Source organism: Malus domestica, chromosome 05 (genome assembly GCF_042453785.1).
Source record: "Malus domestica chromosome 05, GDT2T_hap1".
NCBI classification, from domain to species: Eukaryota; Viridiplantae; Streptophyta; class Magnoliopsida; order Rosales; family Rosaceae; genus Malus; species Malus domestica.
The window spans coordinates 29,730,636-29,751,177 of NC_091665.1; the positions used below are offsets into that span (position 1 = coordinate 29,730,636).

General features: G+C 37.4%; 3 protein-coding genes, 1 long non-coding RNA gene and 1 pseudogene across 4 annotated transcripts; 1 reads left to right on the forward strand and 4 right to left on the reverse strand.

The window, feature by feature from the left end:
• Window positions 1-587: 587 nt before the first annotated feature.
• On the forward strand, window positions 588-3,072 carry LOC103435823 (uncharacterized). Its single transcript, XM_008374243.4, has 5 exons — window positions 588-833; window positions 1,485-1,573; window positions 1,676-1,773; window positions 1,904-2,220; window positions 2,462-3,072. Exons 2-5 carry the CDS (start codon window positions 1,565-1,567, stop codon window positions 2,851-2,853), a joined length of 816 nt encoding a protein of 271 aa, XP_008372465.3. The 5' UTR covers window positions 588-833; window positions 1,485-1,564; the 3' UTR covers window positions 2,854-3,072.
• Window positions 3,073-3,179: 107 nt separating this feature from the next.
• Window positions 3,180-5,647, reverse strand: LOC103435824 (uncharacterized transporter C405.03c-like). The gene is made up of 4 exons (XM_008374244.4): window positions 5,498-5,647; window positions 4,516-5,198; window positions 3,992-4,415; window positions 3,180-3,636 (listed from the first exon to the last, which is right to left on the reverse strand). The coding sequence occupies exons 2-4, from the start codon at window positions 5,050-5,052 to the stop codon at window positions 3,314-3,316; spliced, it is 1,284 nt and encodes a 427-aa protein (XP_008372466.2). The 5' UTR covers window positions 5,053-5,198; window positions 5,498-5,647; the 3' UTR covers window positions 3,180-3,313.
• Window positions 5,648-7,481: 1,834 nt separating this feature from the next.
• On the reverse strand, window positions 7,482-10,112 carry LOC103435970 (probable serine/threonine-protein kinase PBL26). The gene is made up of 4 exons (XM_008374398.4): window positions 9,470-10,112; window positions 8,849-9,253; window positions 8,343-8,734; window positions 7,482-8,084 (listed from the first exon to the last, which is right to left on the reverse strand). Exons 1-4 carry the CDS (start codon window positions 9,615-9,617, stop codon window positions 7,701-7,703), a joined length of 1,329 nt encoding a protein of 442 aa, XP_008372620.4. The 5' UTR covers window positions 9,618-10,112; the 3' UTR covers window positions 7,482-7,700.
• A 466-nt stretch (window positions 10,113-10,578) lies between these two features.
• On the reverse strand, window positions 10,579-11,220 carry LOC114825234 (uncharacterized). Its single transcript, XR_011581026.1, has 2 exons — window positions 11,006-11,220; window positions 10,579-10,910 (listed from the first exon to the last, which is right to left on the reverse strand). It is a non-coding gene; the product is annotated as an uncharacterized lncRNA (long non-coding RNA).
• Window positions 11,221-12,934: 1,714 nt separating this feature from the next.
• On the reverse strand, window positions 12,935-19,909 carry LOC103435971 (uncharacterized; annotated as a pseudogene).
• Between the last annotated feature and the right edge of the window lie 633 nt (window positions 19,910-20,542).

Genomic DNA, 20,542 nt, shown 5'->3' on the forward strand with positions numbered 1-20,542 from the left:
TTCTCTCCATGTGTATTGTGACACATAAAATATTAATTTGTGTCCCAAATATATGAAAATTATTACCTAAATTAAATTTTCTAAAAAAGAAAAAAAAGGCCTAATTTATTTTCATTTTTAATACAAATGATGGACCAGCGGGAAGAGACTAACGGGAGTAGGCCTGGCATTTTGGACCCAACCCGTTAACCCGACCCGACCCAACCCGTTAATATTTGTATTTGGGTGGATGCTTAACGGGTCGGGTCGCTAACGGATGAACCCGTTAACAACCCGTTAAATAACGGGTCACTTTGGGTCAACCCGTTAAACCCGTTAGGACCCGTTAACACCCGCTAGCACCCTTTAGTTGATGATATTTTAGTAATTTTAGTAAAGTCTTAAGAACAAAAAATAAACTTTATGCAAAAAAAAATAATAATAATTGTTAACGGGTGTTAACGGGTGAAACGGGTGACCCGTTAGCTTAACGGGTCGGGTTCGGGTGACCCATTAGCTTAACGGGTTGGGTTCGGGTGACCCGTTAACTTAACGGGTAGGGTTCAATCCGACCCAAACCCAATAAACCCGACCCGTTTATAGGTCTAAACGGGAGGTCGCGCCGAAAAAACCAGAAAAGTAAAATAATATTTTCCAGAGAGCGCGTGGGCTTTGAATGACAATCCACGTGTCCCGACATAACTGGTTAGTAAGTTCTAGAAAGTCATAGAAGTGACCGGAATCCAAATTGTCGTCCCAATTAGTTGGGAAAGTGTTTAAAGCGACGGATCCGAACCGGCTCACGCAACTCGCAGAAAAGTGAGAACTTCTCTTCGTGGCTTCTTCACGCTAAGGTACGTTCTCTCGTTACAAAACCGCAATTGAAAGCCTAATCGTCATCCATCAGCCTTTCAATTGTTTAATGGAATTTGCTTTCCGTAATGCGCTTTATAAATTTTTCAATTTTGTTGAGAATTTGCAGAAAAATTTAAACTTTAAATTTCGGAATTTTGTGTGGAATTTTTGGGGTTTTTGGTTTGATCTGTGGGATCCAAAGCTTAAGGTAGATTGCTGTATGTAATTGTTAGATTTTAATATTTAAAAGGTGTTTTTTGGAGGGTAATTCAGGATTTTGTTCATTGATTTCTGTGATTTGTATGATAATTAGTGTAGATTCGAACAATGTAGCTCCAATTACTGGTTTTGTTTTGCAATTGGGAAATATGTTGATGATGTTACACAAATAAAACTGTTTTGCGTATACAATTTGGTGATTTTTGTGCATTTTGAAGTTTTTTGGTGGTGGTGGTGGTTGAAGCACAGGAGCAAACCAGAAGTACCCTTTTTCCAACTTGTATTAGCAATTTGCAAACTTTAGAATTCGGGCGTTTATATGTCAATTATGGCAATCATAGTGTCCAGCTTTAGCTGCTTATAACTGAATCTGTTGCTTTCTCCCTGAATTTTGGCCCTGATCATGTTTCTTTAATTGTTGTCTTTATCAGTGTGATTGGAATACGCGATCTTCATTAGCTCAATACCCCTCATTTTCGTCTACTGAGCATTTTGATATTGGACCGCAGAGATGGCAGAGGTGTGTACTGTTATATTTGTTGTATTTTGGCTTTTCATTGCGTTGACTTCTTTTCTTGCTTTGCAATGCAGTTCTTTAATTGATGTATTAATATGGTTGCAGGAGGGTCACAAGGTTATTCTAAATGTATATGACCTGAGCCAAGGATTAGCAAGGCAAATGTCCATGGCTTTCTTGGGGAAAGCCATTGAGGGCATATGGTAAGTGTTTTTTGTTCATTGGAATACAAGGAGAACTTCGATATGAAGAAATATTGTTATTTCTGTATTTTCTTCTTAGCAAGGCATGTGTAAAGGTAATTAAACCTTCCATGTGAATTTTCAATTGCAGGCACACAGGATTGGTGGTTTATGGTAATGAGTACTATTTTGGGGGAGGCATACAACATGCTCCTTCTGGGTCAACGCCATATGGGACACCAATTAAAGTGGTAGATTTGGGTGTGACACATGTGCCCAAGGATGTCTTTGAGATGTATTTGCAGGAGATCAGTCCTCGGTATACTGCTGAAACCTATAGTTTGCTTACTCACAATTGCAACAACTTTAGCAATGAGGTCGCTCAATTTTTGGTGGGTGCATCCATTCCGGACTATATTTTGCAGCTTCCTAATGAAGTTATGGGCAGTCCAATGGGAGCTCTTATTAGTGAGTTATTTATCCTTTAGATACTACTCAGCCCTATTTGATTCTGAAAGCTAATTTATAATTCTTGTTGTTTTCTATTTATTTCCTTTGTTTTCACTACCCCTTAATTTGTATTTGATTAGTGATTAGTGCCATTTGATCTCAGATAATGACTATAAATTGATAGAAGGATTGCAGTTAATGAGAGAACCATGTGGTTAAATACTCAATCATGTGAATTTTCGCTGCCTTTGTTTTGCAGTGCCCATGATACAGAATCTGGAAGCAACGTTGAAAAGTGGTGCTGCTCCTCAAGCTCCACAATTCCGGCCTGCTTCCGTGGTGCAACCAACAACTAATGCTGCGAAACCCATGAGTACTTCGAGCAAAGAGACTGGTGATAAGTCGAAATCTGGAGTGCAGCAGCTCACCAAGTCGGAAGAGCGGGGAGCATCAGGGAGTGCGGTTAAACCTCCCAACAGAGTTGTAGATCCTCTCGGGGATGCTCGCAGTAAGGTGCAAGAGGAGATCTCTGCTGAGTTTGCTGCAATCATGGCAAGTGGAACACTGCGTGCAAGCGAGGCTGCAGCCCTTGCAACGAGAAAAGTGATGCAGAGATATGGTCATGCAGGTTCCACGATGTCACAGAGTTAAAGGGTTTGCGTTGTTTTGAGTACGTAGACCCCTCCGATGGATGACCGATGGATGATCAAACGGTTTTGATATTTTTTATTGAATAATTATTGATCTTGTAGCGTTCATTCGTGGCTTTGTTGTTTCGAAATCTTAATGATTACTTGTAGACATATACTTTGTCCTCAGAAGGGGATCATTTGGATTTGGAGTAATTTGGAATTGAATGGCCTTAGTTAACTGTTATGTGCCTTTAGATTGGAGTGGTCACTTGAATCCTATAAAATGAGCTTGATTTGTAATCGCATTAATCATCAATTGATCCGAGTGAAAGAAATTAAAAGAACTATGGTAATTACGAAGTGTGATTTCTATTTGCGTAAATTACAGTTGCTTAGAATATCACTATCGTAGTTACATTTACAAAAATTCTGAAAAGAGTACAAATATCACACACTTTACGTGTAAAATGTGAAGTATGCTATGAAGGGGCAGCTGAAACCGGCCTTCCCGTGCCCGATGCATTGCGACCTTCACTGGTCTCGCTGAGATTTTCGTTCTCTAACACAAGTACAGCTCCTTTTGGTCTGTTAAAAGCATCAGAAGGAATGTTTATGCCAGCGAATCCGATCATGACAGCCCCTGCTCCAAGATAATCAGCAAAATGAGGAGCATGGCCAGTCATCGAGTCCACAATTGCCGCCAATGGAACCTGGATCGTCAGACCGGCTGTTGCTACCGTGGTGGTTGTTAGAAGAACGGCCTTGGCCCATAAGTAGTCACTCAGAACATTATCCAGCAAACCTAAACACAACACAATTATGATTCAGTACAGGAGAAACACTACATAAAACTCTACAGCATCTGTATGTATCAGTACGCCTCATGTCAACCATTTTCATATCTTGCCCTCGACGTTTATCCATCAAATGATAAGGAAGATACTTGCAGTGCAACTTAGTTGTTAAAAATAAATACGGTTTAGAGTGAGACTAAATTTGACAAAATAAAATCCTGCCGTATCCAGAAGTCTAGGATCGGAGTCTTTAGCATTACTATTGTAAGATTGCACGCATAGATAAATAGAAAAAAGCAGAGCAAACTCCAGTACAGGTAACTCCGAGTTAAACAGAATATAAAGTATAAGTTAAGAACACACCTTTACCAACGATGAGACCAACCTGCTCCCATGTAAGCATATAAAACGGCTCTAGCTTTGAGAAATGAAGTATAAGGGCAACCGGAAGAAAAATAAGAAGGTTGGAAAGCCCTAGAAATCCTAGAAACTGAGCCATACTGGCACGGCCACTTTTTTCATCATCTTCATCAGGTAATTTCTTGCGAATGAGGGTAATATAGACAGAATATAAGGCCGCCGAGACAAGAGCAAGTATGTCTCCGAGGAGAGGGTTTGAAGCAATTGCACTTAGAGCAGTTCGTGAGTCACCAAGGCTGACAATTATCGTTCCTCCCATGCAAAGAAGAACGCTAATAAGCTTAACCAAAGTAAACTTCTCCCCTAAGAATACTAGGGAGACCAAAAAGGTGAAAAGGCTGGATGAACTGCTTAAGATGGTATTCGACTGCACGCAACAAACACAACAAATCAATCATATCGAAATGACGAAACAAATGGACAAATTTAAGAAGCCAGGTGTGCCATGCAACACTAAAAATCCTTACTGTAACGGTAGTATACTTCAATGACAAATTGAAAGTCAGCTGTGCAAAAAACCAAAACGGGGAAATCAGTAGGCTAACTTTAGCCACTCGAGTTCGTGTCCAGCGCCCTTTTCCATCCACTTGCTTATCTACCGTTTCAGTGACATTGTCTTGAGTTGCTGAAATCCCAACAAGCTCGTATGATACAACTTTCGGTTCTACACCAAGATTAACTTCCCCCTCTTCCGCATCCGCTATCACAACTCCATCAGTCTCCTCAAGGAGAGTGATTTGCTCCGACTCTCCTAACCTTTGCAAAGGGCTACTCTTCCTACTTCTCCAAATCCAAAACCCCTCAAAATTATCTTCCAAATACCGCCCGATTTCAACCAAGGGAATGTAGATCACAAACAGAGAATTGCATATGTATGTGATGAGGAACGGGGACACACCGGCATCTACAACCGACTGCACTACGAAACTGGCAGCTATCCAGATGGATGCAACAGCAAATATGTATATCAAACCCAAAACCCACTTCCAAACTTCAGTTTTCATATCTTTCCAGTCAACCCCAAATCAAATCAGCTCCCAAATCTTGCTAAAAATTAGCTATCCGATTCCCCAAGCCCGAAAACACAAACATTCTGCACTTTCAGAGAATTATAACAACTTCCCATGTCACTAATAAACCCAAATCTCACCTGAAACCACCAAAAAGAAAGAGAAAAAAACTACCAAAATTAAGGGGGGAAAGAGGTGTGGAATTAACCCTATAATACTAAACTGCACCAAGACGCAATCTTTTCTATACCATTACTATATAAACTGAATTAATCTCAGACCCAAAATCCCAATATGTGAAATATTTAATCAAATTTAAGTTCAATGAGGATTTGAACCCAGAAATAGAAAGATAATTTGAAAAGAAAAAGTATAAAAACTGAAAAAAAAAAATACATATATATATATATAGCGAATTGAAGGGGGATGGAAATTGTACCTGGGACGAGATTAACATCGGATTCAGAGATTCGTGACTCGTTTTGACGGAAAGAGAGGTACCTGTAATTTTTTTTTTTTTGTCAAAGTTGTAAGCTTGTAATACAGTTGGATTTTGACCTCTTTTTTCACCGGTCGTGAAGAGACGTACGACGTTACACAATCTAAAGAAATTGATGCGGGTACCGGTCAGCCTCGTTAGTCATTAGTTAGGCCCATCTTCGGAAATATTGTGATGTCTTTTACTTTTCAGCACAAGCCCAAATATGCACAAATAAAATTAGCTATATTGTTGTTAATATTATCTAGGAGTGTGATGGTGTAAATTTAGAAGTAGAATTATGAAAGAATTTGGAAATCCAATTCCTTGTATGGCAAGTAAAGCTCATGTGATTAGTATAAATAAACGCTTAAAGCCACAAAGGAAAAATAAGTGATTACAAACCAACTGAGCTTCATTTTTCTCTCTATTGTCGTTACTCTCCTACCCTAACTCTCTAAATTTTCCTTTAACATTACAAGATTTTTAATTTAAAAAAAAAAAAAAAAAAAACTATCCATTAAGGAGCTAGTTGGCTCCTTCCTGGACCCTATGGAAGAAAGAAAATGTCTTGGAATGCCTCCTTTGAAGGTCGTATGGCAGTCTGGTATGTGTCCTAGTAGTGAACGTGAAGTGTTTGATGAAATACATGCTCATTAGATGTTGTCATGGCTCGACCGATGTCAACAAACATTTCTCGAGAGATGTCGACCATGATTGACAACATGGTTCGACGGCATGGCTCGACAATAGTCTACAAGCTCATAAAGGGTGTAAACACGAAGTTTCCTACGACAAATGAGACAAGAATACGTGTACAAAGATTTTTTTTTTTTGTATTAATGAATTTGGGGTTACAATCTCTTTTTAATTTGATCCTCTGATTCAATCTCCATAAGGTGTGGATGTGTGATGTTGTTGATTCAAGGGTCACGATGACTTGATATTGGATGCACGGTTGCCTCAAGGATTTGGCTTGTGGCGAAGGAAGAACCGGCACGTGTAGTTGTGCTTGTTCATTCTTGTGATGGTTGTTGATCCAAGGGTTGCGGCAACTTGATCTTGGATGAATGGTCGCCTCAAGGATTTGGCTTGTGACGAAAGAAGAACCGGCACGTGTGCTTGTTGATTCTTCAAAAGTGTTGGCAAAGAACGAAGAGAGCTTTCTCGATCCTTCGGAATTCTTGGGAATTTGGGAGGTTCGATGCTTGAGAGCTTTAGAGTTTCCAAGCTCCAAGGACACAATTCTTTGTGAAGTGAATTCTCTTCCAATTTGGGAGTAGAGAAATGTATTGGTGAATTAGTCCCTTGAAATGAATGCTTTGGGTTCCTATTTATAGAATTTCCAACTATTGATTTTGGATTTAAATAATCAAATCAAATAAATCATTTCTGTCAAGTGTTGACACGTGTCCTTCTTGATAACTCTTCCGATTTTTGTTAAGTCACATGTGATGTGTACAATTTATGTGACACGTGACATGTATACCTTGGCACGTTAAAATTTTAATGCGTTGGTCAACATTTATTTCACCGAAATTCGATATCTATAAAGTGCTCAATAAAATGTCTCTAACTGACAAAACTCGGCAAAAATCATTCAACATTGAACTAGAAAAAAAATTGCGCCCTTGTGCGCACTGTTTCTTTCATGAGAAAGTTATGAACTTTTACACTACAAACCTATGAGGTATGATTCCTAGATTCATTACATATTAGACAGATACTAAACAAACAATAAATCGTATCAATATTATGTGCAATGCCCTTTTATTATCAGTTAGCGTCTCTTTTAGTTCTACTTCTTGGGCCACTTACAAACTCAAGTAATGCTAGAATTATCACATATAATCGCTAATTAATTATTTACGTGGTGTAAATAATTTGATTAACTAAACAACTGATGATAAGTCATTAATATATCCTGGAAGCAATGACAAGTGAAGATCATAAATTGATGAAGAAAAATTCTCACTCGATATAATTTCCTTCTCATTCAATCCGTTTGATTTTTTATCGCGTTTACAACCCGATACATTGTTACAATCTGACATTGCTCATACAAATTTTGAGTAATTCATGAGCAAGCGAATCGTAAAGATATGTTTTACAACAGAAATTAAATGCTCTGTGGAAACAACATTGTACCATGCAACTTGTAGTTTTACAAGGAAGAAGTACTTCCACACCGTGATGCTGCCACTCCATTGTGCCTTGAGCACGAACCCCATTCCATGGCTTCTGCCACAGCGCGTTGGCGTTCGGTTACACTGTCTTCGAGCTGAGAATCCTCGTTTATGACCATTGTTTGATCCGGTGATGGAGAGGGAAGGCTGCTTATAGGCGAGGCAGCAGTGTCCGGACCAGTTCCGAGGACACTAAGAGCACTGACCACATCGCTTATCAAGGGACGAACAGGTGCTTCCTCGTGGAGGCACATTGCTGCAACTGCCATGGCTTGATTTAGTGCTCTCACAGGAAAGTTTCCTTGAAGAAGTGGATCAGCAAGTTCTGGATACCTATTAGGATCCTTGAATACTGGTTGTGCCTGTTATAGACAAAAAAATTATGATAAAAAGTGTCAAAAGATTTCACAGAGACGGACTAGCAGCCCACTACTAATTAGTCGAACACGATATTGTTCATAACTTAACCACCTGCATGGTCTAGCAGGTGTGAGCCTCGGTTTTATACTAGTGAAATCATTTACGTACTGTGTATTATTTTGTCAAGTATCCGGCGATTCTTCAACGCAAAGCACATGACTTGAATAAGAATAAGAAGAAAAATATGTAGGGATATTTACCCAAGCAACTAGATTTTGCTCCCTGGTTGATAGTGTGGTGTCAACTGCTCTCCTTCCAGTGATCAATTCCAATAAAACAACTCCGAAACTGTAAACATCAGACTTGACCGTGAGCTGTCCTGTTCTTTGGTACTCTGGGGCACAATAACCATATGTTCCCATTACTCTTGAAGATACATGAGTCTTGTCTCCAATAGGTCCAAGCTTAGCTAACCCGAAATCAGAGAGTTTTGCATTGAAATCAGCGTCGAGTAAAATGTTGGAAGATTTTAAATCGCGGTAGATAACAGGTGGATTTGCCTCGTCATGCAAGTATTCTAGTCCCTTGGCAGCTCCCAGAGCTATTCTCATTCTTTTGAACCAATCTAGTGGCGTCTGGCCTTCCGGAAGATCTGAAAATCAAGATACGAAACATGAGAAACCGGGTTTAAGCCCTTTGCGGATACAAATGGAAGTAGCTCCAAGATGGAAGGAAAAATCAGTTTACAAACACATCAAAGTAGTACCTAGTAAATGGTCTTCCACAGATCCCAAGGGCATGTACTCGTAGACAAGAAGTCTCTGATCACCATCTGCGCAATATCCGATAAGATTTACTAAATTTTCGTGGTGTAAGAGGCTCAACATCAACACCTCGACAAGAAACTCTCGGTTTCCTTGCAAGCCATTCCTGTCAAGTTGCTTCACAGCCACAACCTGTTCTATTTTGTCAAGTTTTCCCTTGTAAACTCTTCCAAATCCGCCCTCTCCAATGAGGCATTCTTGCCTGAAGTTCTTCGTCGCTGTCGCTAATTCCCGGAATGTGAAAGTTTGCGCAGCAATGTTGTTGTGGTTTACGGGTTCTTTGTTGACATTATGGGCATTGGCTGCTGGATTCTCAGCTGGTGGTGTAGGTTTTGGTTTAGGAACTTCTGCTTATACATAACCAATAATTAGAAAGCTAATAATTTGCCATGCGAAGGGGTAAAAAATCGGAAGAGCAAGACTTGTGATGCAAAACACAGAAGACAAAAATCTAATTTTCAACGATGCTGGGAAGGCTGCATTGGCAAATCATTTCGTCACACGAAACAATCACACGTTACCACAATTTTTATTCGTTAGAAAGGCAAAAAAATCCGACCTACCAGCTGGGGGCGGCCGAGGCTGTTGTGCTGGTGGAACATTGTGTTCCTTCTGAGAAACAGTGGTAGGCAATTGTGCTCTCCTCCCACTATTTGATCTTGTGTTAGATGATTTCTTTTCATGGGATGAAAAGCAAGAAAAGCAACTCATCTCACGCGCAATATAATCGCTTGAAATCTATATAAGAAGTCCTTGCAAATTAAAAAATCTCAGTTTATGATCCATGCAATGTTGCATTCAATCCCAAACTTTTCGATATGATCAACTGCAGATAAAAAGTTGATTACGAAGATCTCCCGAAAAACGAAAGGAATTCTCACAACTCGATGAGGATACGGAATGCTGGGTAGGCTCAAAAGAAGTGTGTCATGAATCTAATTGGAATGCATGGAAAGGGAAGAGGGGGTTATAACCATGAAACTGAAAAAACAAGATTTTGAGTACAACCATGTTTGAATCCCTAGAGCAACTACCAGAAAACTGAAACCATCAAGAAACTAACAGAATCAACAAACTTCCAGGCATGCAAAAGAAAAACCGTCGTTACGATTTCCCGGAAAAAATGGTGAAAGTGTAGGTCAGCAAGAAACCAAAAATAGGTTAATTACATATCTTTTGGTGTTTCCGCAGAGCATGGAAAAGAAGAAGAAAAATGAGGTTGTCAAAGTGTCTGAATTATAAGCAGAAAAACGTCGGAACCAAATCTGCTTAATTAATTATTAATTCCCAAAAAAAGAAAGCTTAATTATTATCTGTGGTGGTTATGGTGTTGTTTAGCATTATGGGATTTTTCTAGCTGCAGTTAAATATAAAAGAAAAAAATAGAAATAGGCCAAATCATGATTTTGGTGCTGTAGGTTGAGCGAAGTTCAGCTTCGGTCTTATTTTAACGTCGTGATCGATTTAACCATTGTTATTTACTAGTTATAGCTCACTCGTGACATGCACGTGAAGGTAAAATTAGACTTTTTTGAAGTGTAAAAACATTACAAACATGTCATCAATGTGATAATTTTGTTGAAAAAATGACGTAATTGTTTTGAGATTGTGACAATTAGTAAACTACGTAGCAATTGAGAGTACATGGATCAAATTAGAACTTCGTTAAAACTACATAACCAAAATCACGACATTCATTTATTCATGCAATCCAACCTTTTCACATAAAGATAAATATTCAAGCATACATTACATAGAGATACCGCTCGACAACCCACCCTCCCCTTCAATTTTTCCCAACTGTTTAGGAAGCATTAACCGAAATCTTCACACCACCATCGCAGTGGCCAGGGACGGTGCAGATAAAGTAGTTGAGTCCCTTCGATAATTTGACGCGATCTTTGCCAGTGGTGAATGCCTTAGAGCTTGAAGAAGCACTACAACTACTATATCCATTGGCATCAACAACTGCCACATTGTGGAGGGATCGATCATAGTTGAAAACTGCACAAAAATAAGTTGCCCATGTGTAAAACGAATCAAAACACCGTGTATCGCTAAAGAGAAAATTATATAATGAATGTTCTAGCTAGTATTACCAAGTTCATCGCCGGCTTTGAACTTCTTTCCATCTGTCCAGTTTTCGACGTTGAAACTCCACCCAGATTTGTCACCAACTGTGAAGGTGGTTGTTTGAGCAGACACAATGGTGAGGAAGAGAAAGAGGAGAAGAACATTGGATTGAGTTGCACTGCATCTTCCCTGGTGAGACATTCTTGATGTGATGATATGATAAAATTATCGCATATAAAGTTTACTTATATAATAAAAAGATTGAGGGAATGCAAAGAATGTCGCATATAGGAAGTTTACCAAACTTTAAAACATTAATTCAATAAAAATGGCGCTTATTTTTTGTTTATTCACTTTTCCACAAAATAAAAAGAAGTGCTTGAGAATATATGTTGGACCTTTTTCGATCCATCGAAAAGTGAATAAGAAAAAATAAGCAGTGGATTTTGAAATCCATGATGCTTTTGTATATAGTTCCATATTATAATTAGCAATTAATCATTCCTTCACGGGTCTTGTATGAAGCAAATAAAGAATCAACAAGAACCCAAAACAAAGAGATTCCGGGCTCGTTTGGTAGTGGTTTGATGGAAAGCTGGTATGCTCGTAAGTTTTTGTTAAACACAACAAATTGTAATTAAAGTTGAAGAGCTTGGGGGATAAACATTAAAAGGTATTTTTATATGTACTCCAACAAGGCGTTTTTTATTGTTTGAAAGCGCTCCTCAGTTGTCTAAAGCAAAATTTGTATAAGAGCATCGCCTGAATTTCTCATGAACTTGTATTTTACATTTGAATTGCCCCTAATAATTCTTTTATTTTTATTGAGGATAAAGAATCAGACCCCCAATGAATTTGAAAAGGACCTTTAAGTTTCACTTTAGTACTTGAACCAGTATTGCAAATTTGCAAGAGACTTGAAATTCAGTTGACAAGTAAGAAAAATTACTATTCAATCATCTTTTCTTTTTTCTTTTTCCAGAAAGAATTTAAAATTTTATTACTACAAATGTTTTTTTGACTGAAAATTTGCGACCAGCACTATTCTATCCATGGCCACCAATTTGACAAAGGATCCTTTCCTTTCTTTTAATTTCATGTCTTAAGATATGGACACTATTGAATCCTATGCCAATATGTAAGTTTTGGATCCTTTAACCCCAAAATTAAGTGATTATAATGTTAAACTAGTGTTCTTCAATTGTGAGCGTGACTTGGAAAACTGCCATTGAGAGAAAAGTCTTGTTCACATGAAAGCATTAAGCCGTTGGAACCAAGTTCGAGAGGCTTGTTATCTACTGTATTGGGTTTGTGTAGACCTGGAAAGAGTGACATGGATCGTCGTTCGGGATATAGGGCATGAAAAGGATCTTGTTGATATATTGTTTTCTTCTGGTAGGTAGAAGCAATAGCAATGACATCGTGACAACAGCTCGCACCGTAAACTTGGGAGATAATAACCATGCAGTGCCACTGAAATTGGTCTATGGGAATAAAGAAAAGCGCATAGAAACCACCTTTGAAGTTCATGATGACTTATATATATTCAGAAAAGGTTTACAACTTACATTTGCTAGAATCAACAACAAAAATTGAAGTCTTGGTTATTCATCAAATGAAAGATTACTTTATAAAAAGAAGGGGAAACAACAATGCCAATGGTGGTGGTGGCGGAGGCAGTGGCGGTAATCAGGACAACAATGATGAAGCCAATCAAGGCGACGTACGATGGTCACACTGACGTGGAAGGCAATAACGTGGAAGGTAATGGTCGAGAAGTTAATAGTGATCATGATAATTTCGATCCAGATTATGTGAGGACAAGTGGAATTAGGGTATACAAGCTTGTCCCAAAGAATGACAAATTAGCAGGGCTTCAAAGCTTGGGGGACCAAATTGTTACATTAGTTTTGGCACACCACGGTTCCTTGTCCATTAATCCTGCAGGCAGCGAGTTCAGACAGTATTTCATATAGCATTGGAAACATACATTACAACACAATCAAGTTATAAGAGTAGAAACAATAATGCAGGAAGCAACTCCGAGTTAACTTAGCGATACATTGACCTCGATGGTGGAGTCTGTTAGGATAATTGCTTTCGAGACAATCCAATTTTATCCTGACATTTAGAGGTTTCGTAAAGATCACATATCTCAAATCTCTGTTTGATTTTAACAAGAACTGAATGCATGAATCTCTTCCCAGCTTTCCACTCTTCTCCGAGTTTAAAATATCTGCTATTCTTGCTGCATATTTCTCCTGATTATCCTCTGCTTCTTGCTTTGTTTTAAGTTTTAAATACAGCATGGCGTAAACAACAACCTGCATGATAGTGAGAGTGAGGATTTAATTGGCACCAGAACTACCCAAAAAAAAAACAAACAAGGAGATAAACTAAATGTGCAAACCTCGCTCGTTCCAGGACTAGTATTGACGACACAATTGATGTGAACTTTCCCGTCTTGTAGCCCTATTTCAGTAGTCGTACTATCATCTTCGACAATCAACTCAGTATCAGGTTCTGATATCGACAAGGCAAGATTGTCCAGTTCATCGTACCATTGTTGAGCAACACCGACCTGAAAATTCGAAAGAGTAGAAATCCTAAGCTACTTAAGGATTAAGCTCTTCCAGATAGGAACCTTCTCTGAAGCTCCTCCTACATCCTCTACCCATTATTGAGACAGATGCCAAATCATCCAAACAAGTCATTAGTTAGAACTGTAAACAATTAGCTGTGGTAATTGTGTAATTAGTTTTAGAAGTTAAGTGCACTAGTGTAACAAGCCTGTGGCTATATATACCATCTTGTACTGTTGTAATTATTCATTCAATGAAAAGCAGTTTGTTACAGAGAGAATTTTCAGTTTCTATACCCATGACACTTCGGTAGCGGCTCCTCTTGTCTGGCGCCATATACAGCCTTCTTGCAACCGTTCTACAAGCTCGGTATCTTCAAGAACCTCCACATTTAACTGTATCAAAACTCTTCCTGTTACATAGTAAAATTATATGATCAAAGAATCGTTAACATATTAAGTTTGCATAGTTAACAGAAACAGCATACTCTACCTGAGAACGTCGAAAAAAAAAACACAAAACTGGGAAAGGAAAAAGATTGGAAATGACTGGTAGACGATGGTTTATTTGCATGTTTCGCAAAATCAAATTTTCTCTCCAGTCCACCATGTTTACTTGATGCAAATAACAAGATGTCATTGCTAAGACATGAAATTAGCGCAAACCAAAACATTACCTAGCATATCCACCAAACATGGCTCATTTTTCAACTTTGAATTAATCACAAATCATGGTAAGGCAAAAGATTCAAATCCCAGTTGGACATATCTAGAAAGAGAGGCAGAACCAACTCACATGTCACACGAAATAGTGAAATACAATATCAACTAAGAAAATAAGAAGCGTACTTAAGATTAAGAAAAATACCTGGTAATAACGGCCTCAAAGATTCAAGATGATCAATCACTCCCTGAACTCCACTACCACTGTCAAATGAGCAAAAAATATGAAGAAAATCATGAGAATACATTGCCACATAATCGGAAAATGACAAAAATGAAAGAATATTGGATGTATAAGGAAACTAGTTTGTATATCATTGCCTTCATAAACATACGTAGTATATACTTTCTCCAATGAGGAAGGCAACCAATACGGCAGTCCAAGAATTCCAAAATTTTGATAACCGGAAGGTTGAACGTACTCCAGATTCTTCACTTAGTTTCAAAATCCTCTGTCCAACTTCAGAATTAGCATTGAAATGAGTAATTGAGTATTATAGACAAAGTACAAAACAAATTCACTTGAAGAGGTAAAATAGGTACCCCCATATCACAAAGGATTACGTGATTCTGCAAGGTGGTCAATGAAGATAGTAGGCCAGCATATGGGAGCTGCTCTGGTGAACAAATAACATTGGTTTGTTGCTGCAACCAATCATGTGGCATCTGTTTCAACAGCGCTAATTTTTCCATGACCTGCTGTCCACAGACCTCCAAAATCTTCGGGAACCCTTTTCAAGTCATGATGTTAGGCTCCATTAAATGTAATAATATATATAAACAAGAAAGAAGAAAACAAGAAGCAAACCTCTGATGACTTCTTTTATCTCTCCTGAAGCCAAATTTAGGATCCACAGAGTATTAAAGCTGCCATTCAAATTAATTAATCACATCAATGCCTATAATAAAAGTTAAAACAATAAAAGACAAATGACCCAGGATTTATTGATTAAGATTTAAGAAACAATGACAATTGATGTGTTGGTTTTACCTTCGGTTCATAACAACGAGACTGTCATCAATAGATTTCATCAGATGCCAAGGATACATCAATGATTGTAAATCAAATCCTTCAGTCCTTGTATGGGCATTGCTTCTCAAAACTAGCTTGGTTGTGATCCAGGTACAAAGTTGATTACTCTTCTTAGCAGTGTCTCCCACTGGATAGAGGGTTTCCAGAACCCGGCTCTCCATATCAGCTTTCCTTATGGCATGATTCTTAGTAGATAGGGACCCCACATGCAAACTAGTTAGTTACAGGAGTATGCAATACAGCTGCAACATCATAAATCACATGTTATACCTTACAAACCAATGCATACCTCTGAATCAACAAAATATAGGCAATCCTCAGCGGCATCATAAAATGAAGCTGCAGGGCGTGCCAACTTGGCACATTCAAAGTTTCCATCCTCAAAACCTGGGGAGGAACCAATATGACACACAAAGAATGAAAACCCAAACTTGAGCTTTCTTCATTTTATCTTTAAAAGTTTCAAGAAAACTACAATAAGACAAATACTAAGATTAAATTTAACATCTACATGGAAACACAGCAACTTTCTAAGAAGAACTCAGTAAGGTCAATTTTGTGAAAACCAAAGATTAATCCCATAGAAGCCCTTCCCGTGCGGACAAGGGAAACTACTTTTGCTTGTTTTAGAGTCGAATACATAAAGTGAGCAAGTCACATAAAAAAAATCCTGATAAACATATATGGACTACAAAATCATCAAATCCTGGTTGAACAAAATATTGAACCGCCAATAACTGATAACTGAGTTCCTAAAGTCGTCTTCTTAACAAGTGAGTGTTAAAATCTTTGACCCTGTCAATGTAATGTGCATAAATTGATGATTACTAAGAAAATTTAGAAGAGCAGTCCACATAATTTAATATATACACAGTCCAGAATATGACCATTTCCATCAACTACAATAATCCAATGATGATTGCTGTCAGAAAGGAAGAGCCGGTTCCCACATTCATCTGCAGAGATGCAGCCTGTAATGGAGAAGAGTAAAAGAAATGCTTAAAGCTTAGTTTCTGGAAACATTTTTATTTTGTGTATTCTCGAACGAATGTTACAATTTCAACTGAACTTCACCAGTCATGTGACATGTATCAGTCAAAGTAAAATATAGCTGTGTTGAAAGGAATGAAAAGATTTTGATAGTCTATTGCACCACACTGCTCTATAATATCATACAATGCAGATGCTTACAATGGAGCAAATCAGTGCTGCGTAGGGAGCCTATACCTGGTAAGTAGAAGAGAAGACTCCTTAAAGAATCGCCATATGACTCTTTAATGATTTCAGGTTGCTTTGTCCAAGTGCTTTTCAAGTTAGTGCGCGACCTGGAACTCCCATCATCTTGCACAAGCAAGTCCTCAACAGCTGCACGAGGGCATTAACATGTATCGTGGAATACGTGTATATGTATTAAAATGCGTCATTATATTAAATAAAAGCACATGTCCCAAAATAAAAATCATGGTTCTATATGCATTCAGTCAAACAACATACTAAAAGTAATAATTATCAACATATATGGTGTCCAGAACAGTAGCAGCCGATAAGAGATGCTTAAGAGCCAATTAGTTTACCATGTTAATTGAGATCATGACAAATTTTAACACACTATCGGATAACACACCTATTTCCTAAGAAATTTCAAACTCTTGATTCACTTTTTTGGTGGAAGCTTTGTAACCCCCTCCCCTCCCTTGCTACAAAAGTCGAAAAGAAATAGGATGTTGAAAGCAGGAAGTACCCTGACTTATTTCGAAGTGCAACTGGAATTTTAAGCAATAATTGCATGATAATATACAGCTATTAACAGTTATCACAGGAAGAACATATTCTCCCAAACAAACTTTTAACAATGTCATGCAGGAATACATGCATACCTTTATTGAGAACTCTGAGATCCATATCCTTCTCATGGTAAACCACTGGACTTTTAAAACCTTTAAACAAAATGCAGCATGCCCCGTTTTCCATCTAAACACATTAAAAAAACTAATGATTACATAATGATTGTGAGAAACAATGTTGAGATCCGTCAACAGGCCAATGAATGTGTACGTAGTTATGGATTTTGCATGTGTAGGTCTTTTCACAAGACAAACCAAGGATCTTTACCTCACCTCAGTGAAGTTCTTGTTCGACAATATAATAAGAAATGTGATGTATTCCTTCAGTATATATTGGATCAGATGGCTTCGATCAGCAGCTGAGTGAATCGAGCCACCTGACACAAAAGCCCATAATGTGGAGCTGAGGAAACCTACAACAGAACACACGCAAAGAAGAGAGCTTTAGAATGACTACCCGCTCACCCTAATCATCCAATTCTAAGCAGCGAAAACAAACATCTGACCGCATAGCAACATTTTTCTTCTAATTCATCCGGTTCTAAGTAGAAAGAAACAAACATATGACAGTTTATTCGTTTTCCTCTGTTGAAGTGACTTCACCTTTTCTAACATGATCGTGGCATCACAACTAGTTGTTAAACTAGTTTCAAGGAACCGTCCAGCAAGAACCACAGGTGAAATTCAACTTAAAATTACCGCTTAGCACGAAATCCACATTGTGAAATCTGTATCAATTCTTTCCAGAGCATGTGATTGTATGGACAAAGCCGATAACTTGGTAACCAATCCACATTGTAGAAGATGATCACCTGCACCAACACATCAAAGATTCAATTTTTAAATCTCAAATGAACATTTCTAGACTTCTGCTTCCTAAATTTCAACAAATTGCAAGTTAAAGTGAGTTTCTTTCATGCCAAAATTGAATTATTTGAGATTGTAGAAACTGTGAATTCAGTGTATATATGGAGGGTGAAGCTTACTGGAGTGAATTCGAGGCAAAATTCGTGAGATTTCTCTGAAACGCCGATATCTGAGAGCCATTCTTGTAACGGAAGCATGTGGTTTCTCTGGTTCTGGGGTTTTGGATTGGACCATTTGGACTAGAACCCAAAAATTCCATTTGGCCCAAAATATTATTCAAAGAAAAAATAAAAAGTTCATAATGTAAACTTCTTCTACTTCTGTCTCTTGAATGTCTTTCTCTCTCATATGTGATTAGTCATGTAATGCGAGATAAATGAATAGTCCAACTCTTTATCCGCTCTTAAAAGTTTCTTTAACTTTCTGATGTGAGACAATTATCACATTTTCACATGTTCTCTCATGTATAGCAAGTTTAACTAGGTGGCATGAACCATGTGTAGTCGTTAGGCTTCACAAGTGTACGAACTTGTTTTGATACCGTGAAAAATACTAGGTCCTACCTTCAAAACTAATTGTCAATTGGAGGAATAACTCAAGTCCTTATAGCTAGACGCTCTTGGCTCTTGCGAGGTCCATGTCGCGTGTATTTATCTTCGAATCGTCGTACCAGTGAGACTTAATTCCTTGTAATGTCCTCAAGAACCTTTAATATGAAATATGGAAAGATAAATAAATGTGTGATTCCAAAGATTGAAATTGTTGAACTTGAGGATGTACATTTTTTAATAAATTTGAAAGTGTTTCCCACTTCCTACCCTTTAATCATGAAACGGTAAGCATGCAAAATTTTAACTGTGTCAGATCTCTTTTTTTATGTCTTTGACTGAGATTAAAGTAAAAGTTACTATTTATATAGAGTCACCTTTTCACTACAAAACAAACATTAATTTTGGAAAAATAAATAACTCAAGACTTTGGTTGATGAAACAATAGCAATCAATCTCTGATTATTTTTGTGTCAGTTTTAGTTTACCACTCTACTTTTATTGATTTTTCAATAATTCCTTTTCTGATATGGCTTGCCTTGTAAACTTAATGCTGGCATTTATATTTTTTATATAGAAGATAGAAAATTATGATGAAATCATGAAAATGAAGTTGTCTCACGAAGTTGACTTTCTGGGTTTGGATTTTGTTGAAAATTCTACATAAAACATTTAACATACAAATTACAATATATAATGCATGGTTCCAGTCTTAATTATATTGAAGCCTTTTAAGATAAAACGCCATCATTCTTGTTGAGCTTGCAAGTTGTTAAGTTGCTAACAATACCGGTGTTGGACCACTGACCTATCTTTTTGAAATTTGTCAAATTTTGGGGTACATTTTTGTGTGATGCAAAGTGATAATATAACCTCGACACCATAATATGAATTTGAAAACAAGGTAATATCATTAAAATTTATAATGAAACAGTGGCCATCCAATATGACCTCTCTCGCCTTAACTTGAGAGATTTTGCGAAACTTTTATTATACTTATTCTTTTCATATACCCGAGCATTCTAGAAAATTTTAAAATTAATTATATATTTAAAACAGAAATCCTATTTTCAAAAGCAGAATGATAAAGCCTATGATTGGGAGCAGCTTACTCAGCAACAGGCAATGATACTGTTATCATTATCTAAATCATGACTTTAGTTTTGGTTGCTTGGTTGGAATCAGCTTTCTCGGATTTTGCATTTGAGAAGACAAAAGCCAATTTCCAAAAAGCCGATCAAATAATTTCAATTTCTAGGTAGGCAAAACAAAAGGTCCTCCCCTACCTTCACTGCTTCCACTACTGCATTTGTCACAGAGAGATCTGACACCATTGCTGCCCTCACTCTTCAGCCTCAGATTTCTCTTCTTATTATCTCCCCTTTTTTTTTTCAGCTTTAAAGAATCACTACCATTCCATGCAATAAAGCCACATGCTACATCTGATTTTCTTCTTCCATTTTTTTCCAAAATATACAAAGTATATGCATTTCTTTCTTCAATTTGAAGGGGTACTATGTAAACTCGCCGAAAAGTTTACAGAGGTTTCTTTTCTTTTCTTTTTTTCTTTTGAAAGTGAAATGATAGCGTCATAGCCGTTTTATGAGAAAAAACTTGTCAACCAATATTACCAAAAGTAAACTTGAGTTTTCATAAATCCATTGACAATATATATGAACAAAAACCAAAATTTCACGATCAACACACAAAGCATTTCGAAATTTAAGATGCATAACTATTATAATTAATCAGAGCAAAGGAACAATCCCATTTATAATCTATACCACCACCCAAAATCATACCATCATCATCATCATCTATATATATATATATATATATATATATATATATATATATATATATATACATATATGAAACAAATAGATGGATATTACATCATATGAAATATTATTTATAACCAAAGTGTACTCTTGCTATACATTTCTAGCCCCAATATAAAAGCAAAA